This window comes from Aquarana catesbeiana, linkage group LG01 (assembly GCF_042186555.1).
Source record: "Aquarana catesbeiana isolate 2022-GZ linkage group LG01, ASM4218655v1, whole genome shotgun sequence".
NCBI lineage: Eukaryota > Metazoa > Chordata > Amphibia > Anura > Ranidae > Aquarana > Aquarana catesbeiana.
The window spans coordinates 738,808,276-738,829,951 of record NC_133324.1 but is presented as its reverse complement, the minus strand read 5'-3'; the positions used below and the strand labels follow the sequence as shown (position 1 = coordinate 738,829,951).

Genomic DNA, 21,676 nt, shown 5'->3' with positions numbered 1-21,676 from the left:
TTCTAGCAAAAAAAACTGTTTTAAACATGTAAACACCTAGTGGCCCTGCCACTATGGGAACTTAGGTTATGAAGGTACAAATGAGACAGGATTCGCATTAAGTCTTAATGCAAAATGCCAGCTTGTTTGCTATGAGGAAGAAAGCTGTGCTTTAAGCTTTCTCTGGGTTTTGTAATCTGGAATTGGGACCTAGATTTTGAAGGTTCTAAAGTGTCTTGGGTGGGAGTGAACCTTCAATCCTGTGTTCAGGCTTTGCTAGATGCCTGCAGCCTGTGTGAGTGCACAAATGTGCAGGGTCGTTATAAGCCAGGTCAAAGAGCAGCTCAGGGCAGTTGCTGCCACTTGGAGAGAGAGTCTCGGTGTGAGGTTATAGATGTGCTCCAGCCAGGAGTGGGGAGCCTGTTTAGGTGACGAGATCCTAAGTTGGGGGGACCTCTTGCCCATGAGACTGGGAAAGTCAGGACAGCTACACAGGTCTTGAAAGACTAAGAAAGCTGAGGTGAATAGTGAGACAAGCTTCTTGGCGATGGTCTTGTAGCCCATTCCATCCTTGTGTAGGTCTGCAGTCTTGTCCCTGACATCCTTGGACAGCTCTTTGGTCTTGGCCATGGTGGAGAGATTGGAATCTGATTGCTCTGTGGACAGGTGTCTTTTATACAGGTAACAAGCTGAGATTAAAGGAGCACCCCCTTTAAGAGAGTGCTCCTATTCTCAGCTGATTACCTGTATAGAAGACACCTGGGAGCCAGAAATCTTGCTAATTGATAGGGGACAAAATACTTATTTCACTCATTAAAATGCAAATCAATTTATATATTTTTTTTAATGCGCTTTCCTGGATATTTTTGTTGTTATTCTGTCTCTCACTGTTAAAATAAACCTACCATTAAAATTATAGACTGATAATTTCTTTGTTAGTGGGCAAACGTACATAATCAGCAGGGGATCAAATACCTTTTTCCCTCATTGTAGCTGGAGAATGATAAATCTGGTGTTGGGGGTAGATGCTCAATATCTAGATGGAGCAATGCAAGGGCAGGATCCGGTAATATCTGGGTAACTATAATAGTGAAAGCTAGAGATAAGTTGCAATAGGAGTGAAAAGATCTGCAATGCCATAATATGTGGTAAATTGATTCCATTTCTCCACTTAGTCACCAACATCTAGGAGATTGAGTTGGGTAAAATTGCTTATTAAAGTAAGGCCTTTGGAATTCCAATGGCATAGGTTTAGATTAGGGATAAAATGATGGAGAATAATAGAAAGGGGTAATCTTTTGAAAGAGGAGTTGCTTAGGGGTAATAGGGCTTAGGACCAAATTTTGTGCAATTTTATTAATTGCTGGTTATTCCAATCTAGGGGGAAGTAGTTCTAGTTTACCCCCTTTACGACCTCGCTATAGCCAAATGACGGCTACAGCATGGTTGCACATTGCCGGGAGGGCATCATATGATGTCCTCTCATGCTCACGCTTCCCGCCTTCCCCCTTGCAGCGTGCATCTGCAGTGATTTGTGATCGCTGCCTCCTTCAGACACAGCTGATTACAGATCGGGGTGAAAAACGAATCACAGCGGCTCTTTACCTTGTGACCAGCTATGTCCTACAGCTGACAGCGCATGAGGGAAGGAGAGCCGATAACCGGCAAATCCAAAATCCAAATCAGTCTCCTGATTATCAGTGCAATGCCCACCAATGCTGCCATTAGGTTCCCACCAGTGCTGCTTGTCAGTGCCCATCAGTGCAGCCTATTAGTGCACATCAGTGAAGAAGAAAAATTACCGTATTTATTGGCGTATAACACGCACTTTTTTCCCCTGAAAATTGCGGGTGCGTGTTATACGCCGACAGCGTACCTCGGAGGGGAAGGAGGGAGACGAGTGCCGCCAGAAATCACTGAGCCGTCAGAGATGATGAGCTGCATTGAGGGGGCAGATGGACGCAGAACAGGCTGCAGATATGCACAGAACAGGCTGCAGATATGCACAGAACAGGCTGCAGATATGCACAGAACAGGCTGCAGATTTGCACAGAACAGGCAGCAGATTTGCACAGAACAGGCTGCAGATGGACGCAGAACAGGCTGCAGATATGCACAAGACAGGCTGCAGATGGAAACAGAACAGGCTGCAGATGGAAACAGAACAGGCTGCAGATGGAAACAGAACAGGCTGCAGATGGAAACAGAACAGGCTGCAGATGAGCACAGAACAGGCTGCAGATGAGCACAGAACAGGCTGCAGATGAGCACAGAACAGGCTGCAGATGAGCACAGAACAGGCTGCAGATGGGCACAGAACAGGCTGCAGATGAGCACACAAAAAAGTTTTTTTCCTGAAACTTCCCTCTTAAATTGGGGTGCATGTTATATGCCGGCATGTGTTATATGCCGATAAATACTGTACTTATTTATGGAATTTTAGAACAGACACTAAGAAAAATTCTTTCTTCAAAATGTTCTAGTGGCAATTAACCACTTCGGCCCCGGAAGATTTTACCCCCTTCCTGACTAGAGCACATTTTACAATTTTGGCACTGCATCACTTTGACATTTGCGTGGTCATGCAATGCTGTACCCAAACAAAATGTTTTTTTTCCCACAAATAGAGCTTTCTTTTGGTGGTATCTGATCACCTCTGCGGTTTTTATTTTTTGAGCTATAAACAAAAAAACAGTGACAGTTTTGAAATAATACTTTGTAGGAACACAAGATCTGTCTTCTCTTCTCTGACCATTGACATTTATACAGAGATCAGTGCTATAAATATGCACTGATTACTGTGTAAATGTCACTGGTAGGGAAGAGGTTATCATTAGGGGGCGATCAAGGGGTTAAATGTGTTCCCTAGTTAGTGTTTTTAACTTTATGGGGATGTGACTGACTGGGGGAGGAGACTTAGTAGGAACAAACGATATGTCTCCTCTCCCCTGACAGAATAGGGATTTGTGTGTTTACACACACAAATCCCCATGCTGGCTCTCGCGCACGCGATCGCGAGTGGCCGGTGGCGAATCGCGCCCGCCGGCCACAGCATCGGGTCTCCCGCTGTGCAGCGCTCGCACGCCCTCTGGTGGCTCTCCTGGGCAAAGCCGTATATATACGGGATTTCGCCCAGGAGAGCCATTCTGCAAGCTGGTCGGGAACCGGTTAAATACCGCCAAAAAAAAGCTCTATCTGTCTCAAAAAAAATAAGAATTTTGTTTGGGTGCAGTGTTGCATGACCACTCAATTCTCATTCAAAGTGTAACAGATGAAAATTGGCCTGGGCAGGAAGGGGGTGAAAGTGCCCAGTAGACAAGTGGTTAATTGTCAATTTGGTGTTATCTACGAAAAAAGGAAGCCTCCATAAGTGACCATATTGCTTGTCTTGTGTTTGAGTCCACCAAAAGCAAAGTTGATCAAAGATGGCAGCTTCATAATAAAGGTGAATATTTGGTAATTCCATACTGCCATTTGTTTTATGTCTTAGAATAATATTAATGGCTCGTGCACACTGGACTTAAAATAACGTTATAAAAATGCCAGTAGCTTTGCAGTGAGATCTTCAAAGTTTTTGCAATAGCGTTTTTTAACATTCATTATCGTTTTTCTGTGTTATTGTTTTTTGGCATTTTTGTTTTTTTCAATGGATCAAAAACGTCGAACGCTGGTGAGCCGCGTTTTTGACCGTTTGTCAGCATTTTTTGAAGTTAGAGCGTTTTTACAGCTGCAAAACTCATTACAGAACCCACTAGTTTTGGGGGTTTTTTTACAGCCAAAAAATGCCCCAGCCAAAAACAGTTGATAACAGTCTATGTGTGCATGGACACATAGGATACCATGCTGGAGAGTTTATTGACTGTAGAAAAAAATCATCTGAAGCCAAAAACAGCAGCTGTAAAAACATCCAAAAACGTGCATGGGGCCTTAGTGTACATCTGGGAGGTTTATTTCCCCATACTTATAATGTTATAAGGTATTGTATGGCTGTCAGGTATGTGAAAGAGAGTGGTATAATAATACTTTGGAAAAGGTAGAGTAGTGTAGGGAACAGTGTCATTTTTAGGGCTTCTATTCTGCCAGCTGTAGAAATTTCATAGGACTGTAATTGTGTTCGTTCATGGGATAAAGAGGATAAGAATGGTATGTAATTAAGGTCATATATAGGAGAGGGGAAGGCCAAAAGATGTATGCCTAAAAAGGTAATAACATTCATGCACAGACATAGGGGAATTTACCTGGAAGTGCTGAAGGTATGGAGGCTTATATTATTGATGGGTTTATTTTAAAAAATGGAATAGTTCATATCAGAGCCTTATTTGCATCTGCAGTTCTGTGCCTATGCTAGTCCCCTACAGACTTCTATCGGCTGCCCATACATTAGCTCAAGATATAATTATTATTTCACAGTCCACTGAAATTGTCCCCCTGCCAGTGAATGAATAAGATTGATTGCACAGGCACATTATATGTATAATAAAGCACGATGTTTAACTTTATAGGAATTGGACTTATGGAAGTTGTAATGGAACCTGACATGACGTGTGGAGAGGAAGCCGCGGCTGCTGTCAGGGAACTTCAACTTATTCTGCAATCTCTTGGAACAAGTCTTGCAAACATGTCAGGTAAAGGTTTCATACTCATAATATTATGAAGCTAGTTGTTGAAACTCTGTTTTACAGAATAAAGGCTCATTGACAAAGCTTTACACAGTAATAAGGATCTTTATTATCAGTCACATGACTGTAATTTTCAGATCTCTTTGTGTATTAAAAGAAAAGTTGCAATCCTATGCTGCATCTGTCCCCCCACCAGCTCTGCAGGAAGAACTGAGCGATCAAACACCACTGATCACTCAGTTCTCCATGACTGTCAGTCAGTGGCTGTCTGCTCTCCCCTCCAGCGCTCACTGCAGCACTAGGCTGTGGAGTGGGCAGGAGGGGCTCGCTCAGTCTCAGTGGATCTCTGAGAGGCTGAGCCAGATGCCGGTCCAGGCGCCTGGCTGTATCCCGACCCTGGACTGGTTAAGTGACATCAGCCTGAAGTTACTGAAAATGGGTCACAGGAGTGCAGAATGCACTGCACCCCTGTGATCCATGGGAGAAGTATAGCCTAAAAGCTTTAGCCATACTTCTCCTTTGAGTGTTATGTATTTAGATGCACATTCATTTATTAATAACATAAATGTATACATTCAAAAAGGTTTGCAGTCAAGTACATTCCTTTGCCATGCTTTGTCTTAACTACACTTAAAGTGTAAGCCCTAAAATGAACTTCTGTTATTTGGTGCCTTTTGGTCACTTAAAGCGTAACTCCCCTTTCGTGGGGGAAAAAAAAAAGCAAATAAAGAAAAAATAATATAGCGTATACAATTATACAGTTGCGACACAAGTCATATTGTAATTGAATGTTCCTAAAAATTACCTCTCCCTTTCTATCTGCAGCCACTGTAATTTTCTGAAAAAGCAATATGGCTACCTGGAGTTGTTCTGTACACAGAATGTGTACTGGACACCCCAGAAATATAATTTCCTGCTCGTGTGACACTGACGGGCACTGATGATGGGCACTGATAGGCGGCACTGATAGGTGGCACTGATGGGCACTGATAGGTGGCACTGGTATGTGGCACTGATGGGCACTCATAGGTGGCACCGATGGGCAGTCATAGGTGGCACTGATGGGCACTCGTAGGTGGCATTGATTGGTACATATGGGTGGCACTGATGGGTACTTATGGGTGGCACTGATGGGTGGCACTGATGGGCACTGATAGGTGGGCACTGATGGGCACAGATGGGCACTGACAGGTGGCACCGATGGGCAATGACAGGTGGCACTGAACACACTGATTGGTGGCACTGATAAACCTTATTGGTGGCATTGCTGGGCAGATCTGAAACATAATGGTGCCAATCAGTGCCCATTTGTGGGCACTGTTCGGCACAGATTGGGCACATGTGGATGGCCATGGGGTACATACCTGGCCATCCACATGTTGCCCCTTCCCTGGTGGTCCTAGTGGCGATCCCTGGTGGTCCAGTGTGGTGATCTGAGGGGGGGGCTGCACTGATAATCAGTACAGACCCCCCCCTGTCAGGAGAGCCTCCGACCGGCTCTCCTCTACTCGCGTCTGTCAGACGCGAGTGAGGAAAAGCCGATCAACGGCTCTTCCTATTGGCAGCGTGATCAGCCGTGATTGGACACGGCTGATCACGTGGTAAAGAGCCTCCGCCGGAGGCTGTTTACCAAGATCAGTGTAGTGGTGTGTCAGGCATGTTATCCTGCTGGACGTCATATGACGCCCAGTCAGGATAAGTGAACCACCGCCCGGCCGTCATCTGCTATGGGCCGGGCGGGAAGTGGTTATAGAACAATTTAAAGCAGTATTAGGCCCCTTTTACACTGTTCAGATGCGATTTCCCCACAGCATGGGTGCAGCGCAATGTACCTATGTTTTTTTGCATGCAGGAATTTAGGTGTGCTTTCAGAAAATGCACCAAAATCACCTGATCTAGCTAGCCCCTGGACTGCTTTTACAAGCATTGTGATGGGACGTCCCCTGCCTTCCGCGGATTGTCCGGGCTCTCCCTTCCCACTGGCTGGACAGCCAAACAAAGCTGGGATTGGCTGTCCTCTATAGTAACCCAGAAATGATAGAAAAATTTATATAGTTTGTCACCGTTGCACGGGCATGCGCAATTTTAAAGCGTGACATGTTTGGTATCTATTTACTCGGCTTAACATCATCTTATCGAAAAAACACTGCTCAAATACATAAAATGACATTAAGAATTGCAAAACCCACCATTTTTTCTCTATGGCCTCTGCTTTAAAAAATATATATGATGTTTGGGGGGTCTAAGTAAATTTCTAGTAAAAAATACTTATTGTTACATGTAAACAAAAAGTGCCATAAAAGGCCAGGTCTGAAAGTGGATAAGCATTTTCTTCTACAGGGTATTTAAAATAGGATGTAGAAGTGGGGTGGGAGTAGGTTTAAACTTAGTAATAGCCTGGACTTTAACTTTAATATACAAAATTTGCTAAATGTAGCTAGTGCAAGTACCTCAATTTGTTTCGATATCGATCTTCTATAATCTCCTATACAGCAGCACTCAGACAGGCAGAGCGAGGGCCAGCACTAAAAGCCAGTGAGGCTGTACTGCATGTATGTGTCGGCAGTTTGCATGTTGACAGGAGAAGCGAGCAGTGTTGCTTATCCTTGTCTGTGCGGTCAACAGGCTAGAGATGTGTACTTGATCAAGCTGTGCTTATTGGCAGGAATGCCTCGATCATAAGACTATCCAAACACAGTTAAAAAATCCTTTCTTAGCTAACCCTGTCTACATAAATTTAGTTCACTTTTTTTCTTTGTAGTTAGCTGCTTGCCAACATTAACGATAATAGAAATAAATTACCTGGCTACTGAAAATAAATGTAACAACATTATTTTTCATCAATACATTTTGTTGTAGGTAATGTGTCTAATGTATATGTGTGCTCCATTTACCTCAGCAGCACAGTTTTTTTTTTTACTTTTTGATTTCTAGCATTGTTTGGTTTTTCAATTTTCATGTCTCATATTTAATTTAGAATTCTGGAGGTAGTTTGACGGCATGGCCATTAAACTCTTTCAGAATCTTGTCAGTCTTCTATCTTTTCAGTAATATACAAGGATTGTTAATGTTGTTGTATGTTATTTAAAATTTACACAAAGTAAGTTGGGAATATTCAATTTAAGCACAAACCATCAGTAACGCCCTGTTTTAATGTATATAGTGTGTATCCTGATTTTTTAGCAAAGCTTATATTTATCTCTCTCTCCTTTTAAATGAGCCTGCCTAATGTTTTAACACTCTCAAAATGCTACGGGCAGCAGCAGATGTAATAGCAACGTAAGGTTTTAAAATGTTGGCCTTTTATCTATTAAGTTTATTATGTTGGTAAATTCATTACTGTAAGCTCACAGTAGAAGTTTAGATCCTCTTTGGCTGTTTTCAAGCCAGCTTCTTCTTGTTTGCATGAGAAGAAGCTGGCTTGATAACAGCCGAAGAGGATGTTTGAATAGAAGAATTTAAGCAGGCAACAGCGCAGCACTTGACATTTATGACTCTATGTGCCTTGGCACACTTTACCCCTGCCCAATGCCCTACAATGCCGTGTTGGCAACCTAAAAAGAGGGTAAAGACATTTAATGGTGCAATAGAGATGGGTAGACATGCTGACATGCAAAAAGTAAGCTCAGGAAGGTGCAGATTGACATAGAGACACATACTGGAAACATATGGTGGCTACTTTTGTATGGGAATATTGGTTTTCATATGGTTTGGTTTACGACTGCCTTCAAAGCAACCCTATTGTGTGGTGAAAAGTAAAAGAATAAGTTTCATACTTTCCTCTTCTGTGGATGGTGTGTTGAATGAAACTTTACTGACTCAAGGGGTTCCAGGTGTCCTAGGTATACTAGGTCTCTAGTATAAAACTTATACTAGAGAGGGTGAGGTGCACTACGGTGAAAAGCAAGTTCATAGCAATCAGGCCTTCCCACAGGCCATATATAAAGAAGAAAAGCGAAGGGATTGCTGCACAAAAATAATATTTAATCAAAAAAATAATGAAAATTACATAATGTCCATGATATGTAAGGTAGGTAACAGTTTTCGGACTAAAACGATAACGCCCTTTTTCAAACCAAATGCATACATACCGACGTCATGCAACCCATTGGTTGCTGAATAAGACATCTGCCCTTTGGTCACGTTTCCATGTCGGTGTAGTTGCGGTCATGTGACTTAATGGCCACGAAGTTTTGACTGGCCGCTGTTAGTCACATGACCGGCGTCACCAGTTTCGGGGGCTTTTCAAGTGAGGTGTGTGCCTCGATTCCCTGGATCATTTCTGGAAGTCTGCTGATCGGGCTAACCTTAAGTGATTGACTCGTTGTCGCTGACATTCGAGTCCACCACTTCCGGTACGTGGTGCATACCCCTCACCTTGGGTGGAGGACACATTATCCCTGATGTTCTACATGCCTGCCAAGGCCGTTGTACCCCACTTCTGAGCAACAACTTTTCTTGTGGTGGACTTTATACATTAGTTTACCTTAGGATTCTTTCCAACTTCGGGACTTACCACTTGTGTGTCTACTCATTATATACACGTATTTTCACATATTATTACATTGGAGATTGTTTTTCACCATATGTTTTTACTATTTGTATGCAATATTTGGTATACTGATATTGTTTATTGCTTTTCATTCTTTAGCGCTACATTTTTACCAATCCCTCTTATTGAATTCTTGTCACATTCCTACAGTATGTAGCAGCTGTCCTTTTCTTGTTACACATTGGGTTACCGCAGTAATATCCCTTATTCACATTCATTCACAGAAATCTGTGAATAAATGACGTGGATGTGTGGGCGGAGCTGTTTTCAGGTACAGGAAACTTGCTTTCACACACAGGGATCAAATGTAACATGTTCCCAAAGCTGAACCTATACTTTAATTCTGTTTCACTGACACTGAACTTTTTTTTTCATGTCCCCCCACCCCCACCCCCATCCTACATATATAATCCCTAAACTGTTTCTTTAGTATATTACCCTTCACCTCCCTTATCCTACACATCTGTAAATTAACCCCTTAATCTCTGTCCTGTCACTGTATGTGACCTGTATATTAACCTCTTCACTTTCTCCTTGCCCCCCTCTAATCAACTAAGGGGATTGCAAACTATAAATCAGCAGGTGACTAATGCTGACAGTTCCATGTACAGTGCATTTATAAAGTATTTAGACCCCCTTGACTTTTTTCAATTTTGTTATGTTGCAGCCTGATACTACAGTTTTTTTCTCATTAATCTACACTCAGTACCCCATAATGACGAAGTGAAAACAGAATTTTAGAAATGTCTGAATAAAAAAAAAAATAAAAAACTGAAATATAACATGTACTTAAGTATTTAGACACTTTACTCAGTACTTTGTTGAAGCACCTTTGGCAGCAATTACAGCCTCAAGTCTTTTTGGGTATGACACGACGAGCTTTGCACACCTGGATTGGGGGATTTTCTGCCATTCTTCTTTGCAAATCCTCTCAAGTTCAGGCAGGTTGAATGGGGACCGTTCGTGGACAACCATTTCAGATCTCTCCAGAGATGTTCAATAGAGTTCAGGTCAGGTCTCTGGCTGGGCCACTCTAGGACTTTCACAGAGTTGTCCCTAAGCCAATCCCATGTTGTCTTGTCTCATCTACTTAGGATTGTTGTCATGTTGGAAGGTGAACCTTCGGCCCAGTCTGAGGTCCTGAGCGCTGTGGAACAGGTTTTCATTGACGATATCTCTGTTCTTTGCTCCATTCAGCTTTCCCTCAACCCTGACCAGTCTCCCTTTCTCTGCTGCTGAAAAGCACCCCCACAGCATGATGCTACCACCACCATGCTTCACTGTTGGGAAGGTATTGGGCAGTGCCTGGTTTCCGCAAGTCATATCGTTTAGAATTGAGGCCAAACTGTTTAGTCTTGGTTTCATCAAACCAGAGAATCTTGTTCCTCAGTCTGAGAGTCCTTCAGGTCCTTTTTTTGCAAACACTAAATGGGCTTTCATGTGTTTTGCACTAAGGGGGAGGCTTCTAGCCACTCTGCCATAAAGCCCAGATCAGTGGAGGGTTGCAGCAATGGTTGACCTTCTGGAACTTTGTCCCATCTCCAGACTGGATCTCTGGAGCTCAGTCAGAGTGACCATCGGGTTCTTGGTTACCTCTCTTACTAAGGTCCTTCTCCCCTGATTGCTCAGTTTAGCCTGGCAACCAGCACTTGCAAGAGTCCTGGTTGTGCCAAACTTCTTCTGTTTGAGAATTATGAAGGCCACTGTGCTCTTTGGAACCTTCAGTGCAACAGAAATGTTCTGTAGCCTTCTCAGGATCTGTGCCTTGCAATAATCCTGTCTCTGAGCTCTGCAGGCAGTTCCTTTGACCTCATGGCTTTTTCTCTAAAACCGTATGCATTGTCAGCTGTGAGGCCTTTTATAGAGATGTATGTGCCTTTCTGAATCATGTCCAATCAATTTAATTTAACACAGGTGTACTCCAATCAAGGCATAGAAATATCTCAGCAACTATCAAGAGAAATGGGAAGTACCTGAGCTAAAAATCTAAATGTTGCAAAGATTCTGAATACCTATGCCAATGTGATATTTCAGTTTTTCCTTTTACATACATTTGCAAATATTTATAAAATTCTGTTTTCACTTTGTCATTAATGGGGTAATGAGTGTAGATTAATGAAAAAAAATAACAACTGTACTATCAGGCTGCAAAATAACAAAAGTGGAAAAGGTTAATGGGGGTCTGATTACTTTATAATTACACTGTCTATTGCAGTATGTTTTTATGTCAGACAGTATTCCATGATAAAATCCCTATACCTTTCCCTTACCCAACTCTTATGTTTGTGCCTTATGCCCTCCCCCTTTCACTTTTTTATGATGCATATTTAAAAATCGAATAAATTATTTTAACGAATGTTAAAATTTGTCAATCTGAACCTCATTCCTATTTATAACTATTAAACTGGCCATAGATGGATTGGAAATTTGCTGGTTCAACTGGGACTGGTCAAATTTAGAGTAGAGATGCTCAGTATATGTAGCATTTCCATACTAAGAGATGCCCTATAATAATTGTATTCTTCTATAAGTTGCTACACTTTACAGAAAGAGACCAACAAGCTCGGTCACATTAGACATTTAAAAGGCATACAGAAAAGGAGTACAGAAACAATATGTTATTTTACCTGTGATATACTTAAAATGTTCATAACTCAGGTTGTTAAAAGATGCCACCAGAAGAGTAATGTAGACTCATAGGTAAAGAGAATTAATATTCCCCTGTTATAGTCTCAGATCCGAAATGAGATCAATTAGAAGCTGCTCACTCCTCAGAATGAAAAGAGGTCATGTTTGCAAATTAAGGTCTTACTGGCTTGCGCTCACCTGTTTAACAAATGTTAGTATTGGCTAGACATCATATTTAATGTGGCTCCAGATGCTTTTAGAGTCACTGAAGCGTCTCCTTTTTGTTTCACATTCTGCTGCAATGTTTATATTTTCCAATTAAGCTAAGTCCCACTGCTGTGGATAATAAAAAATGCTTCAGAGGTTCCTACCATATCACCAGATTCACAGACATGACTTGTTCTCTTGTGTTCAACCACAAGCTATTTCCCCTCTATTACACAGATTTAAAACAATGAAAAAGAAGTTATGTATACAGAAGAAAAATTAAAATGTACATAATACTTTCTTGGAGACCATTAAAACATTGACATTGATTTTGTAACGCTTGCCAAAGCAGATGTCATCGTAATCGATATTTAAATACAACAAATATTACTTTTGAAACTCCTGTGCGACTTAAAGAGCTTTTTAGTTGTCCCAGTGTTACAGAAAAGCTGAATGTTTCTGAATTGAACTTTATGCTCATGAAATCCTTTTTAATAATTTGATACCAGCAATGTGCACAAACAAGCATATACAACTAATCTGCAAACATGCAAAAAAAAGCTATGCTAGTATATTTTTTTTTCCTGTAATAATAGTAGTTAACGGTCCAGGTTAAAATGAGTTTCCCCAAGGCATACCTCAGATGACAGCAAAACAGGTGTGAGAAATTGTACTCTGTAAAGTGTTAATCTAGGACACATCAGACATGAGGACCATTGATGCCAGTGGTGAGCTTACATATTTTGGCCAAAATACAAACTGATACCTTATTTTGTTTTGTATTTTGTTCTTTTTGGGAGCATGTTTTAAAAGATGTCACTTAATCATACAATATAGGACACAGGCAACTTATTCATACACCATAATTATAGACTTGTACCTTCAGGTGATTGGACACTGACAAGCTTTGAAGAACAAGCCCCCCTGTAACCCTACCCTACTTCATGAGTCCTATGTTTTTGGCTAGCGTCTGTAGATGATGGTGATGCTTTGTAATTTGTTGCACGGACACACATTTTTTTTTTTTTTTTTATTTCATTTCTTGAGTGCGCTGAGCAACGCTGCACAGCGCAGCCCAACAGATATGATGTGAACGGGCCCTAAACGAAAAAATTATTACTCAAAAAAGCATCTTAATGCAATAGGCATGCCGTTGCACGTCTATTTGTAGCCTTAGTGTACATGCTGTTGTTTATACCTACTGTAATTATTTTAATTTCATACATCAGGCCCAAAGCAACAAATTTAGGAAAACTCCAGGAAAAAATGTGAAGGTGTTGCCCATAATAACCATATTCCAACTGGCATTGTTTGCATATAATAAGCAAATGAAATCCGACATCTGTTTGGAAGAAATTGGCAACACCTCCGCTTTGCTTCTTTTTGTTTTTTCATTCATTTGTTTTGTTATGAGTATTCTAGCCAAGAACAAGAGAGCTATTTTATTAATCAAAATTTAGCTTGTTCTCAAATATCTAATGCATAGCAAAGATGCACGTCCATTTGGCACTTGCTTACGCAAGGTATCTTTTCATTTAGAACAACATAAATTGCAGCTACAACATTTTCAATTATGTAGTAGTTTGAACTGAGTATACTGCTAGAATAAGTAAATTAGAGATGTGTTTCACATTTTTATGAAGGTACAAAGGTAAAAGTTGGTCCAGGAGTTGCAGATTTGTCAGATAGTTAAAGCGGTGTTAAATCCAAAACCAAAAATGTAATATATTGCAGCTTACTTTTAGGTTTTTTTCCCCTCTGTTTTCACCTGGTGATCTGGCCAGTAACGCACCTTCTGTATTAGAGTGCCCCCACTCAGGTTGAAGGTGCACGGGGGGGTACCTTTGCACAGCAGCATTGTTAACCTTAGGGGAGGGTAGTGTTAGATGCACAAGCAGATTTAAATACACTAAAAACTGAAACCAAACGCCAGCTAATACTTTATAAAGCGTTACAGCAACAGTTTGTTTCCTTTTGGGATAAGGCTCTTTTCTCACAGGGTGGACTCCGTCCAGCAGATCCGTCTGCTCACTGAGCAGGTGGGTAACAGGTCTGTGTCTGCTCGGCAATGCGAGCAGACGCGGACACACACAGTCTGCTGTTCTCTATGGGGCAGTCAGATAGAAACAGACTACCTGTCCGTTTTCATCCGATTGTCATTCAGTCTAACTTGCCGGACAGATGGCAACGTTTTCAGCAGACTGGATCAGATCAGATGCCGGCGGGTGACAGCGGACACATATCCGCTGACATCCACCGCCCCTTAGAGAACAATGGGTGGTCAAATCGGGTCCGCATGAGAAACGGAGAGGTGGACCCGATCGGTCCGCTGGTGTGAAAGGGGCCTAAAGGGTTTACATAAATAAATAAAAACTGATCATTTTAAGCACCCCTGCCAGTGTTAAATGATTTTTCTTATATCTGTAACTGATACATCTGCTGGAGAGTTTGTTCCTTGGAAAAACAACAGACTTACTAGCTGGATCATCTGATGAAAATAGGAAAAAAGAAAGCATAAAAAATAAAATGAATGCAGCCATCACATCTAAGAATTAGTAAGCTGCAATGTAATAAGTGTTTGCTTTTGGGTTTAATACTGCTTTAATCAAAGTGAGACATGAAGAATCAACTCAAGGGACACATCATGCTAACTGTAAGTTTGTTCCCTTGTGTTAACTTTTATTTTTAGCTAAACTTAGGCTGTACATTTTGTACTATTCTATACTTGAAGAGACCCTGTCAGGTGTCGAAGGAAGAAACTATGGTGTGTGGTAGGGAACAACAGACACTCCCCAAATGCTTTATACATTGATGGAGGCTGTGGCACTAGATAAAAAGGGGAGTTAGGACATGTGGGATGTCAGATAGGTAAGTATACTACTTCTTTTTTTAAAATCTGACAGGATCTCTTTCAATAATACAATTAAAAAAAAAAAAAAAAAAGCCTCATTTTTTTTCTACTGCCTCTTGCTACAGAGGGACAATTGCGAGTCGATGCAAATATTTCTGTTCATCATCCTGGAGAGCCATATGGAGTAAGGACAGAAGTTAAGAACATTAACAGCGCTCGCTTTTTGGCAAGAGCTATCGGTACTGTAACTTTTTCTTACAAATTAGGAGATGTATATTTATATACTGTTTTAGAATGTCTTCTTTAATGGGTTCAGTAGAAACAAATCACAGGCACAGTCTTTCGCAGTGCTTGTAATTTGATTCTAGAACTATGCTCATACAGTCCCTATATTTCACTCTGTGCTAAATAGAAAGTGAATATTACATTGCCTAACACTTCTCAATAAATCCAGATTGTACAAAATGTTATAGATCTTAGTGTTTTGTTTAAGCTGACCATATGCAGTGGATATTTTATTGTTTGGTATGAGATATGACAGTACCACCTGCACTTGCATAACCAGTTCCAATAGGGCTTTAAAGCATAAGTGCACCCTTTCAAAAAAATTATAAATGTATCTTTCTGCAGGTAAAAAAAATGTGCATTTATTATTTTTTTTATTGGGAGCCTGCAAAGCATTGCACCTATGATCAGCAGATTGTGGGTGTTATGCAGGGCTCTTGTAGACTCTGTGTGTAAGCTGTGTGCTTGTACCTCGTACAAGCATTCAGTTGCACACTGACAGGAAATTTCAGTGAACTGCTCAACAGCGCCGTGGTAGTGCATTGAGAACTACAACCCAGTTGTAGTTTCCCATTCTCAGAATACTGTGAATGAGCAATGCAGCCACCTTCACAGCAGGGATTGCGGGGGCAGCTGCAGCACTAACATGTTACATGTTACACCCTGAATACGAATGTAACATGTTAGGAAAGGTGAACTTATCCTTTAATTCCAGTCAATTTCTTCCCAACTACCCCCCCCCCCCATGACTTTTCTGCATATTAATTTTACAAAAATTTGTCAGCCTGGAGAAGCATTTCTGCAACCAAAGTTACCAAATATTGTCATAATCAAAGCTTTTCAATTTATTCATACATTACTTAGTTATTGTTTGTCAAGCCCACATTTTATGCATGACTGGTAGTCTTTATCCTTTAACAATAATTATACTTTTGAGCATCAGTAAGGGCCTGTGTTCACATGCTTTTGTTCACTTCAGATGGGTTTTGCATTCAACTTGAAGGAGGTCAACTGCAGGCCAAATGCACATGTCAGTTAATTTTAAATTATCTTTGAAGCATCTCAAACTGATGTCAAACTGATGCAATCGACCTAAGCCCAAAGCCCGTTGACAAATTACCTTAAAATCGCTGTTCATTTGTGTGGATGAATAAAAAAATAAATTGAGCTTTTATTCAGACACATGGTAGATAAAAACAAGTACAGACAATGTCAAACAGAAATACTGGTATCTGTTCTCAATGTATGTAGGTATCTGTGCTAAACCCTGATGGTTGTCTGTTTTTCCATAGAGATGAATAGAGACATACAGTTGCTTGTAAGTCGTTTTATTTGTAGAGAACAAGCTGAGCAGAAAGCTGGTTTTAAAGTTCGCCTTTGGTTACATATTACACCCATATTAAGGCCCATCCAAACCCCTGCTGTGACAGCGTGCAAGGGATCTTCTCATTCGCACCCGCTATCAGTTTAAAAAGAGCATGGCTGTCCGGGGCTCTGGCCACAGGGCCTCCTAATTCATTCACGGCGATCTGTAAGTAAATTAACTACAACTACTGTCTGCCACTGTGGCAGTTGGCTTGTAGTTCTTGAATTGAATGAATTGCAAGGGCACTGATGAGCACTCTCATTGTTCATTGATCTTCCTGCTCTCCAGTAACTGTCTGCCCGTATGGGAGGTATGGGCAGACAGTTATAATGAGTTTCCACAGGAGCCTGACATTGCACCTGTGAACTGCTGATTGTAGTTGCAATGCTCTGCAGGCTCAAAAAAATAATAATAATTGCACATTTTTTTACCTGCAAAAAATATGTGCATTTATTTTTAAACGTTAACTTAGCTTTTAAAGACATAGCTCAGCAATTAGTGTGAATGAGACTTTCAACTGGCCATCAGATAATGGGGCTAATCTGTCATTTTTTTAAATCTTAGATTATGAAATGAAAAGGCAAATTGAAATTCTTAATAGTGGAGGGGTAATCCTAAATGAAACAAGGGCCTTTGATTACAAACTTGGGTAAGCAAAACTATTTTTAATTTGACTGTGTTTTCATTTTATGTTAGTAAGCAGACATACCTAATGGAGTGGCTGCTGACTGCATATACAAATACTATTATTTTTTTTTAAGAATTAGACCTGTTGAATGTTGATGTTGATGTTATAAATAGACATATTGTAGTGATGCTTGCTTGTAATTGGGTGATTTAAAACCCAAATTAACCTCCATTTTAAATAAGCCAAATACATTCCAGGTGCCTTAAAAAATAAAAGCATCAACAGTCTTTGTTTTATTTTAAAAGCAGCCACATCTTGAATATAAAATCATGTCCCCTACCAGCAGCTGCAGAGATTGACCCTTGCTTTCTTTGGGGAGGTAGTGATCTCTTTGCAGAGATATGACCTGCTGAGCCTAGAGTTAGAGTTCCTCAGTCAATAAGGGGCATGAGCTTTGGAAGCATCTCTGATGTGTATCTGTACAGTACCCATTGACTGTTAGCAACAGAAATGTGCGACCCTCACTGTAGTTTTGACAGACTTTTTTTATACTCTTGTGTTGTCCAACCTTTATTGGTATAGGATAATAGGTCTGTCTCAGTGCGTTGAAATTCTGAGGGGACTGTAGTTTCTGTATTAGATTTGTCTTGTAACGCAAGTTCTAGAAGTGTTACTAATATTTTTATGACAATTGTTTTAGCCTGGAGAGAGTACATGGTTGTTATTTAAAATGATTATCCAGCAATGAATTTAGTAAAATCAGTAAAAGGCACACAGACACTTAGCATGATTCTTTTTAATATACTCATTCATTTGCTGTAAAATTCTCTTCTCTTTCATTTCCTGTTACCATTATATTCATTTGCCTTGCCAGATTTTCTTTATCATTAATTGTTTGCTCTAGAATTTTCATTAGAACCGCAACTAAAAAATATTTTCTTATGCAAATTAAATTATTTGCGGTTTTATACGTTTTTTTTAAGCGCCACCATACCCATGAGGGATAAGGAAGGAAAGCAAGATTACCGGTAAGTGGAAAATATAAAGAAAACATTGCTATGGCCAGATCCGTATGGGAATTTTTATACAAAGAAAAAATTGGGCATAAGATAGCCCAAAGGTTGAACTTTAAAGGCACGGTGGACAGTAGAAGATATTAAAAAAATTCAATTTTTTATTCATAACAATACATGGTACAAAAAGCAAAAAAATGTAAAGAATTAAAAACATATACACAATACATGACAGAGATGAACATGCAGAGTATACATAGTAGTGAGCCCCTGTGCGTCAACGCGTTTCGCTGTCTAGCTTCGTCAGGACAGACTCAGGGATTGTTGGAGAAAAACAGGTCTCACTATCTAAAATAAAACACATAGATAAAACTTCATATGATGGCAACATGTGTTAAAATGGATCATCATCATATCGACATATGTGGCACACAAGTAGAAATACCTTACAAAGGAATCCATGAAAGATAGTCTCATCCACAAGGTTTCAAGTATTCTCATCTACAGTATTTGAAGTGCTTGGGTATTCATAACAGAAAGCCAGCTAAAACAATTCACATAATGACATAAGTCATTAAGAAAACAGAAAACATTCCAAATGTGCAAACAAAAAATAATAATACTAGATATGATGAAATAGAGAAATACTCACTAGCTTAAAGTGCCATGTGGCACCTATATTATCAATATTGTCAATCAAAAAAAACGCAGCCGGAAGAGAAAGAAAATATGGGGGGGGGTGGTGGTGATATGAGTTTGGACACTGAGAGCCAAAGACCTGAGTAATATGAACATATATTTAAAGCCAGTTTCATCTGCATGACCATTAAAGCAGGGAGCCCAAACTGCAATCAAACAAAGCAGATGGCCAATTAGATCAGGTTCAGCAGTCCCTCAGGGCCATCTAAAGGAAAAAGAAAGTAGTATAGTGTAAATGAAGCATAGCGCTTATAAGGCTGCATAAGCTACTAAAGTTTGTCTTGCCTATACTTACCATGACCAACAGGTCCGTCCAGCATACCCCCTAAAAAACAACCTGCACGCTCACGACACCAGGGTCGGATGAGGGGAGCTAATTATAGACCTCCGAACGCATCCAAGACCCGGCCACACTACAATGCACGTGGCGCGGGTCCCACGCCATGAGCATGCTGATGGCCTACAGGAAACTCAGAACACCTTCAGGGTGATTTTTTTCCTTTGTCTCTGAGCAAAGTCCTTTAATGATACCTCTCTTTTAAAAAAAAAAAATTTAGCACTCCTAGCACCTCCAGTTTCCAGAAGCCCTTTTAAAAATGTCCTTTGCCGGTCCAGCCCTGCAGCTGGCAACTGCTGCCATATCTATCTGTGAGACTGTTGCTAACTGGACAAGACTGGTGAAGAGAGAACACGAACCTGTCTTTGATGACCCCATTCTCTTAGAACATTTGCAGCCGGTGCCCTCAGCATTATTGATTTGTGTTGATGCTCTAGAGAATGTACTGTGCAAAGTCTTTAGAATTTCTCTTAACTCTGTGCATATGCTCAGGATTTTGTGGTTAAAAGCTTGGTCTGCTGAACATGCGTGTAGATGCGCCTTATAATCATGCCTTTTGACGGAGAATTCCTATTTGGGGTTTGCCTTGATAAATTCATCAAAGAAGTCACTGGAGGAAGAATAAGCTTCTTACTGCTACAGCTACTACCTCTACTCCAAACCAAGACTTAATACTTCCTTTAGTTGCAAACTTGGAACCCTAAGTCCAACAACCTGTCATTTCAAAGGGGTAAAAAAAAACAGAATTTCTATTTCTGCCCCCTCATCACTTCCTATCTGCCAGAATTAGTTAAAAAATAAGCAGATTTAGTGGTATCTCTTTACTCTGAGAGAAAATCTACCTTCTCCAAAATCTAAAATTGCATATGGAAGGCTTGCTTTACTTGGTGCTAGGACACGACTCTTAGTCCCAGAAAATACTCTGTTTTACTGCATACTGCAAGTAGTTTATGCTACCTTCAGTATGATACAGCAGTGACAGAAGCGGCATCACTTGGTATAGGAAATAGTTTTTTTGGCCCAATGACATGCACAAAGTTACAAAAAACCTGGCGTTGGGCTCTAATGAAAGAGTCTTTTCTTGTTTTGTACAGGAACAAAGCCTTTTCTATTCAAGGTGGTTTCTCTCTTCTACCTCAATGGGGAATTGTTCTTATATCTGCTAAACGTGCCACAGAAGTGTCCCTACACTACTGGACTTTGTCAAGGCTGTCAGGGTCTGCCTGGCAGCCATGGTTTCTGTTTGCAATTTCCTTTTTGTCTTACCTGAAAGCTCTTGTAGAGGACATCCTGCCTCCCACTCCACTATTGCCAGGTGGATCTGACAACTTATTTCCAAAGCATGTTCCCTTAAGGAAAGGGTTCCCTCTTTTCCTCTCAGAGCTCGTTCCACTAGGTCTTTTTGTTTTTTGGGGGGCTTTTTCAGCATCAAGCATCTACATCCCAGTTTTGCAAGGCTGTGACCTGGTCTTCTATTCACATGCTATCTGGGTTCTACCAGATTAAAGTTCAGGCCTCTACTAATATAAGCATCGGCCCCATTGTGCTTCAAGCTGTCATCTATGTGTTTTTGGCTCCCTTAACCCTAGTTTTTTTTTGTTTGTTGTTGTGTGGACATCTTGGCAGTTCAGTTCTATACTGTTAAAGTGTCACTAAAGGCAAAAAAATTTTTAAAAATTTTGGATCGAGTAATGGAGGGTTATAACTGGTCAGTTTTTTTTTTGGTTTTTTTTTGCCGTCTGTGGCCCATCGCAGAGATTTCCCTTCACTTCCTGTCCCATCACCAAAACAAACAGTGAGATCCCTCAAAAGTGAAGGAGTTCTCGGGTGTCACCAGAACTAGGGTCTCCATTGGAAGATACCCTTTCTATTTCTGTTTTGATGTCAACTCCAAATTTTGGATTTTCTTTTCCAAGACAAATAGAGAGGGTAAATCTCCTTAATGTTGGCACAGACAGCAACGAAACCTGACAAAAATTCTAATCCCTATCCACTCTATCCAAACCTAAAAATATTGTTTGCCTTTAGTGGCACTTTAAGATAATTAGAATCTCTTATCTTGGAAAATAGTACAGGGCACAACACCCTCAACTCTGTTTTCTGTAGTCACTGCTTATTGCTTGCATTAAAACCTGAGTCTCACAGAGTGGGTGGGGTTATGTGAGCGTACAGTAGGGGGCGGCCTTTAGCAAAGTGTTTTGCCAGTATTTAATCACCTGAAGGTAGCCCATATATGGTCACAGTCTATGAATACAAGTCCTGTGTCCTGTACTGTACTTCAAGATGGGAAATTTGTAGGTAAATCAAAATTCCTTTTTTTATGACATTATAATGCCCAACTCTAGTCTTGTACATGTGCATCCCTGCACATATTCTCCTTATAAGCATCTATATGTTGCTTTGGCAGTCGCATTACTGCAATTATTTAGGTATGCGAAGTTCATTGCAAAACACTGGTTGAGCAGGGGGCTTGGTAGGGAGTTTAACAAGTAGTATTTTGGTCAATTTCTAT

General features: G+C 40.6%; 1 protein-coding gene across 4 annotated transcripts in view; it reads left to right on the top strand.

Moving 5' to 3' along the window:
- GATB (glutamyl-tRNA amidotransferase subunit B) overlaps positions 1-21,676 on the top strand; it is a 209,308-nt gene that overhangs the window by 137,014 nt on the left and 50,618 nt on the right. For 3 of the 4 annotated variants that reach the window (XM_073605015.1, XM_073605009.1, XM_073605033.1), the window contains 4 exons: positions 4,482-4,604; positions 14,962-15,075; positions 17,052-17,136; positions 18,099-18,143. In XM_073605015.1, coding sequence (XP_073461116.1) covers positions 4,482-4,604; positions 14,962-15,075; positions 17,052-17,136; positions 18,099-18,143 — 367 coding nt within the window. The remainder of the gene's footprint in view (positions 1-4,481; positions 4,605-14,961; positions 15,076-17,051; positions 17,137-18,098; positions 18,144-21,676) is intronic. The other variant, XM_073605024.1, reaches the window with a different exon arrangement.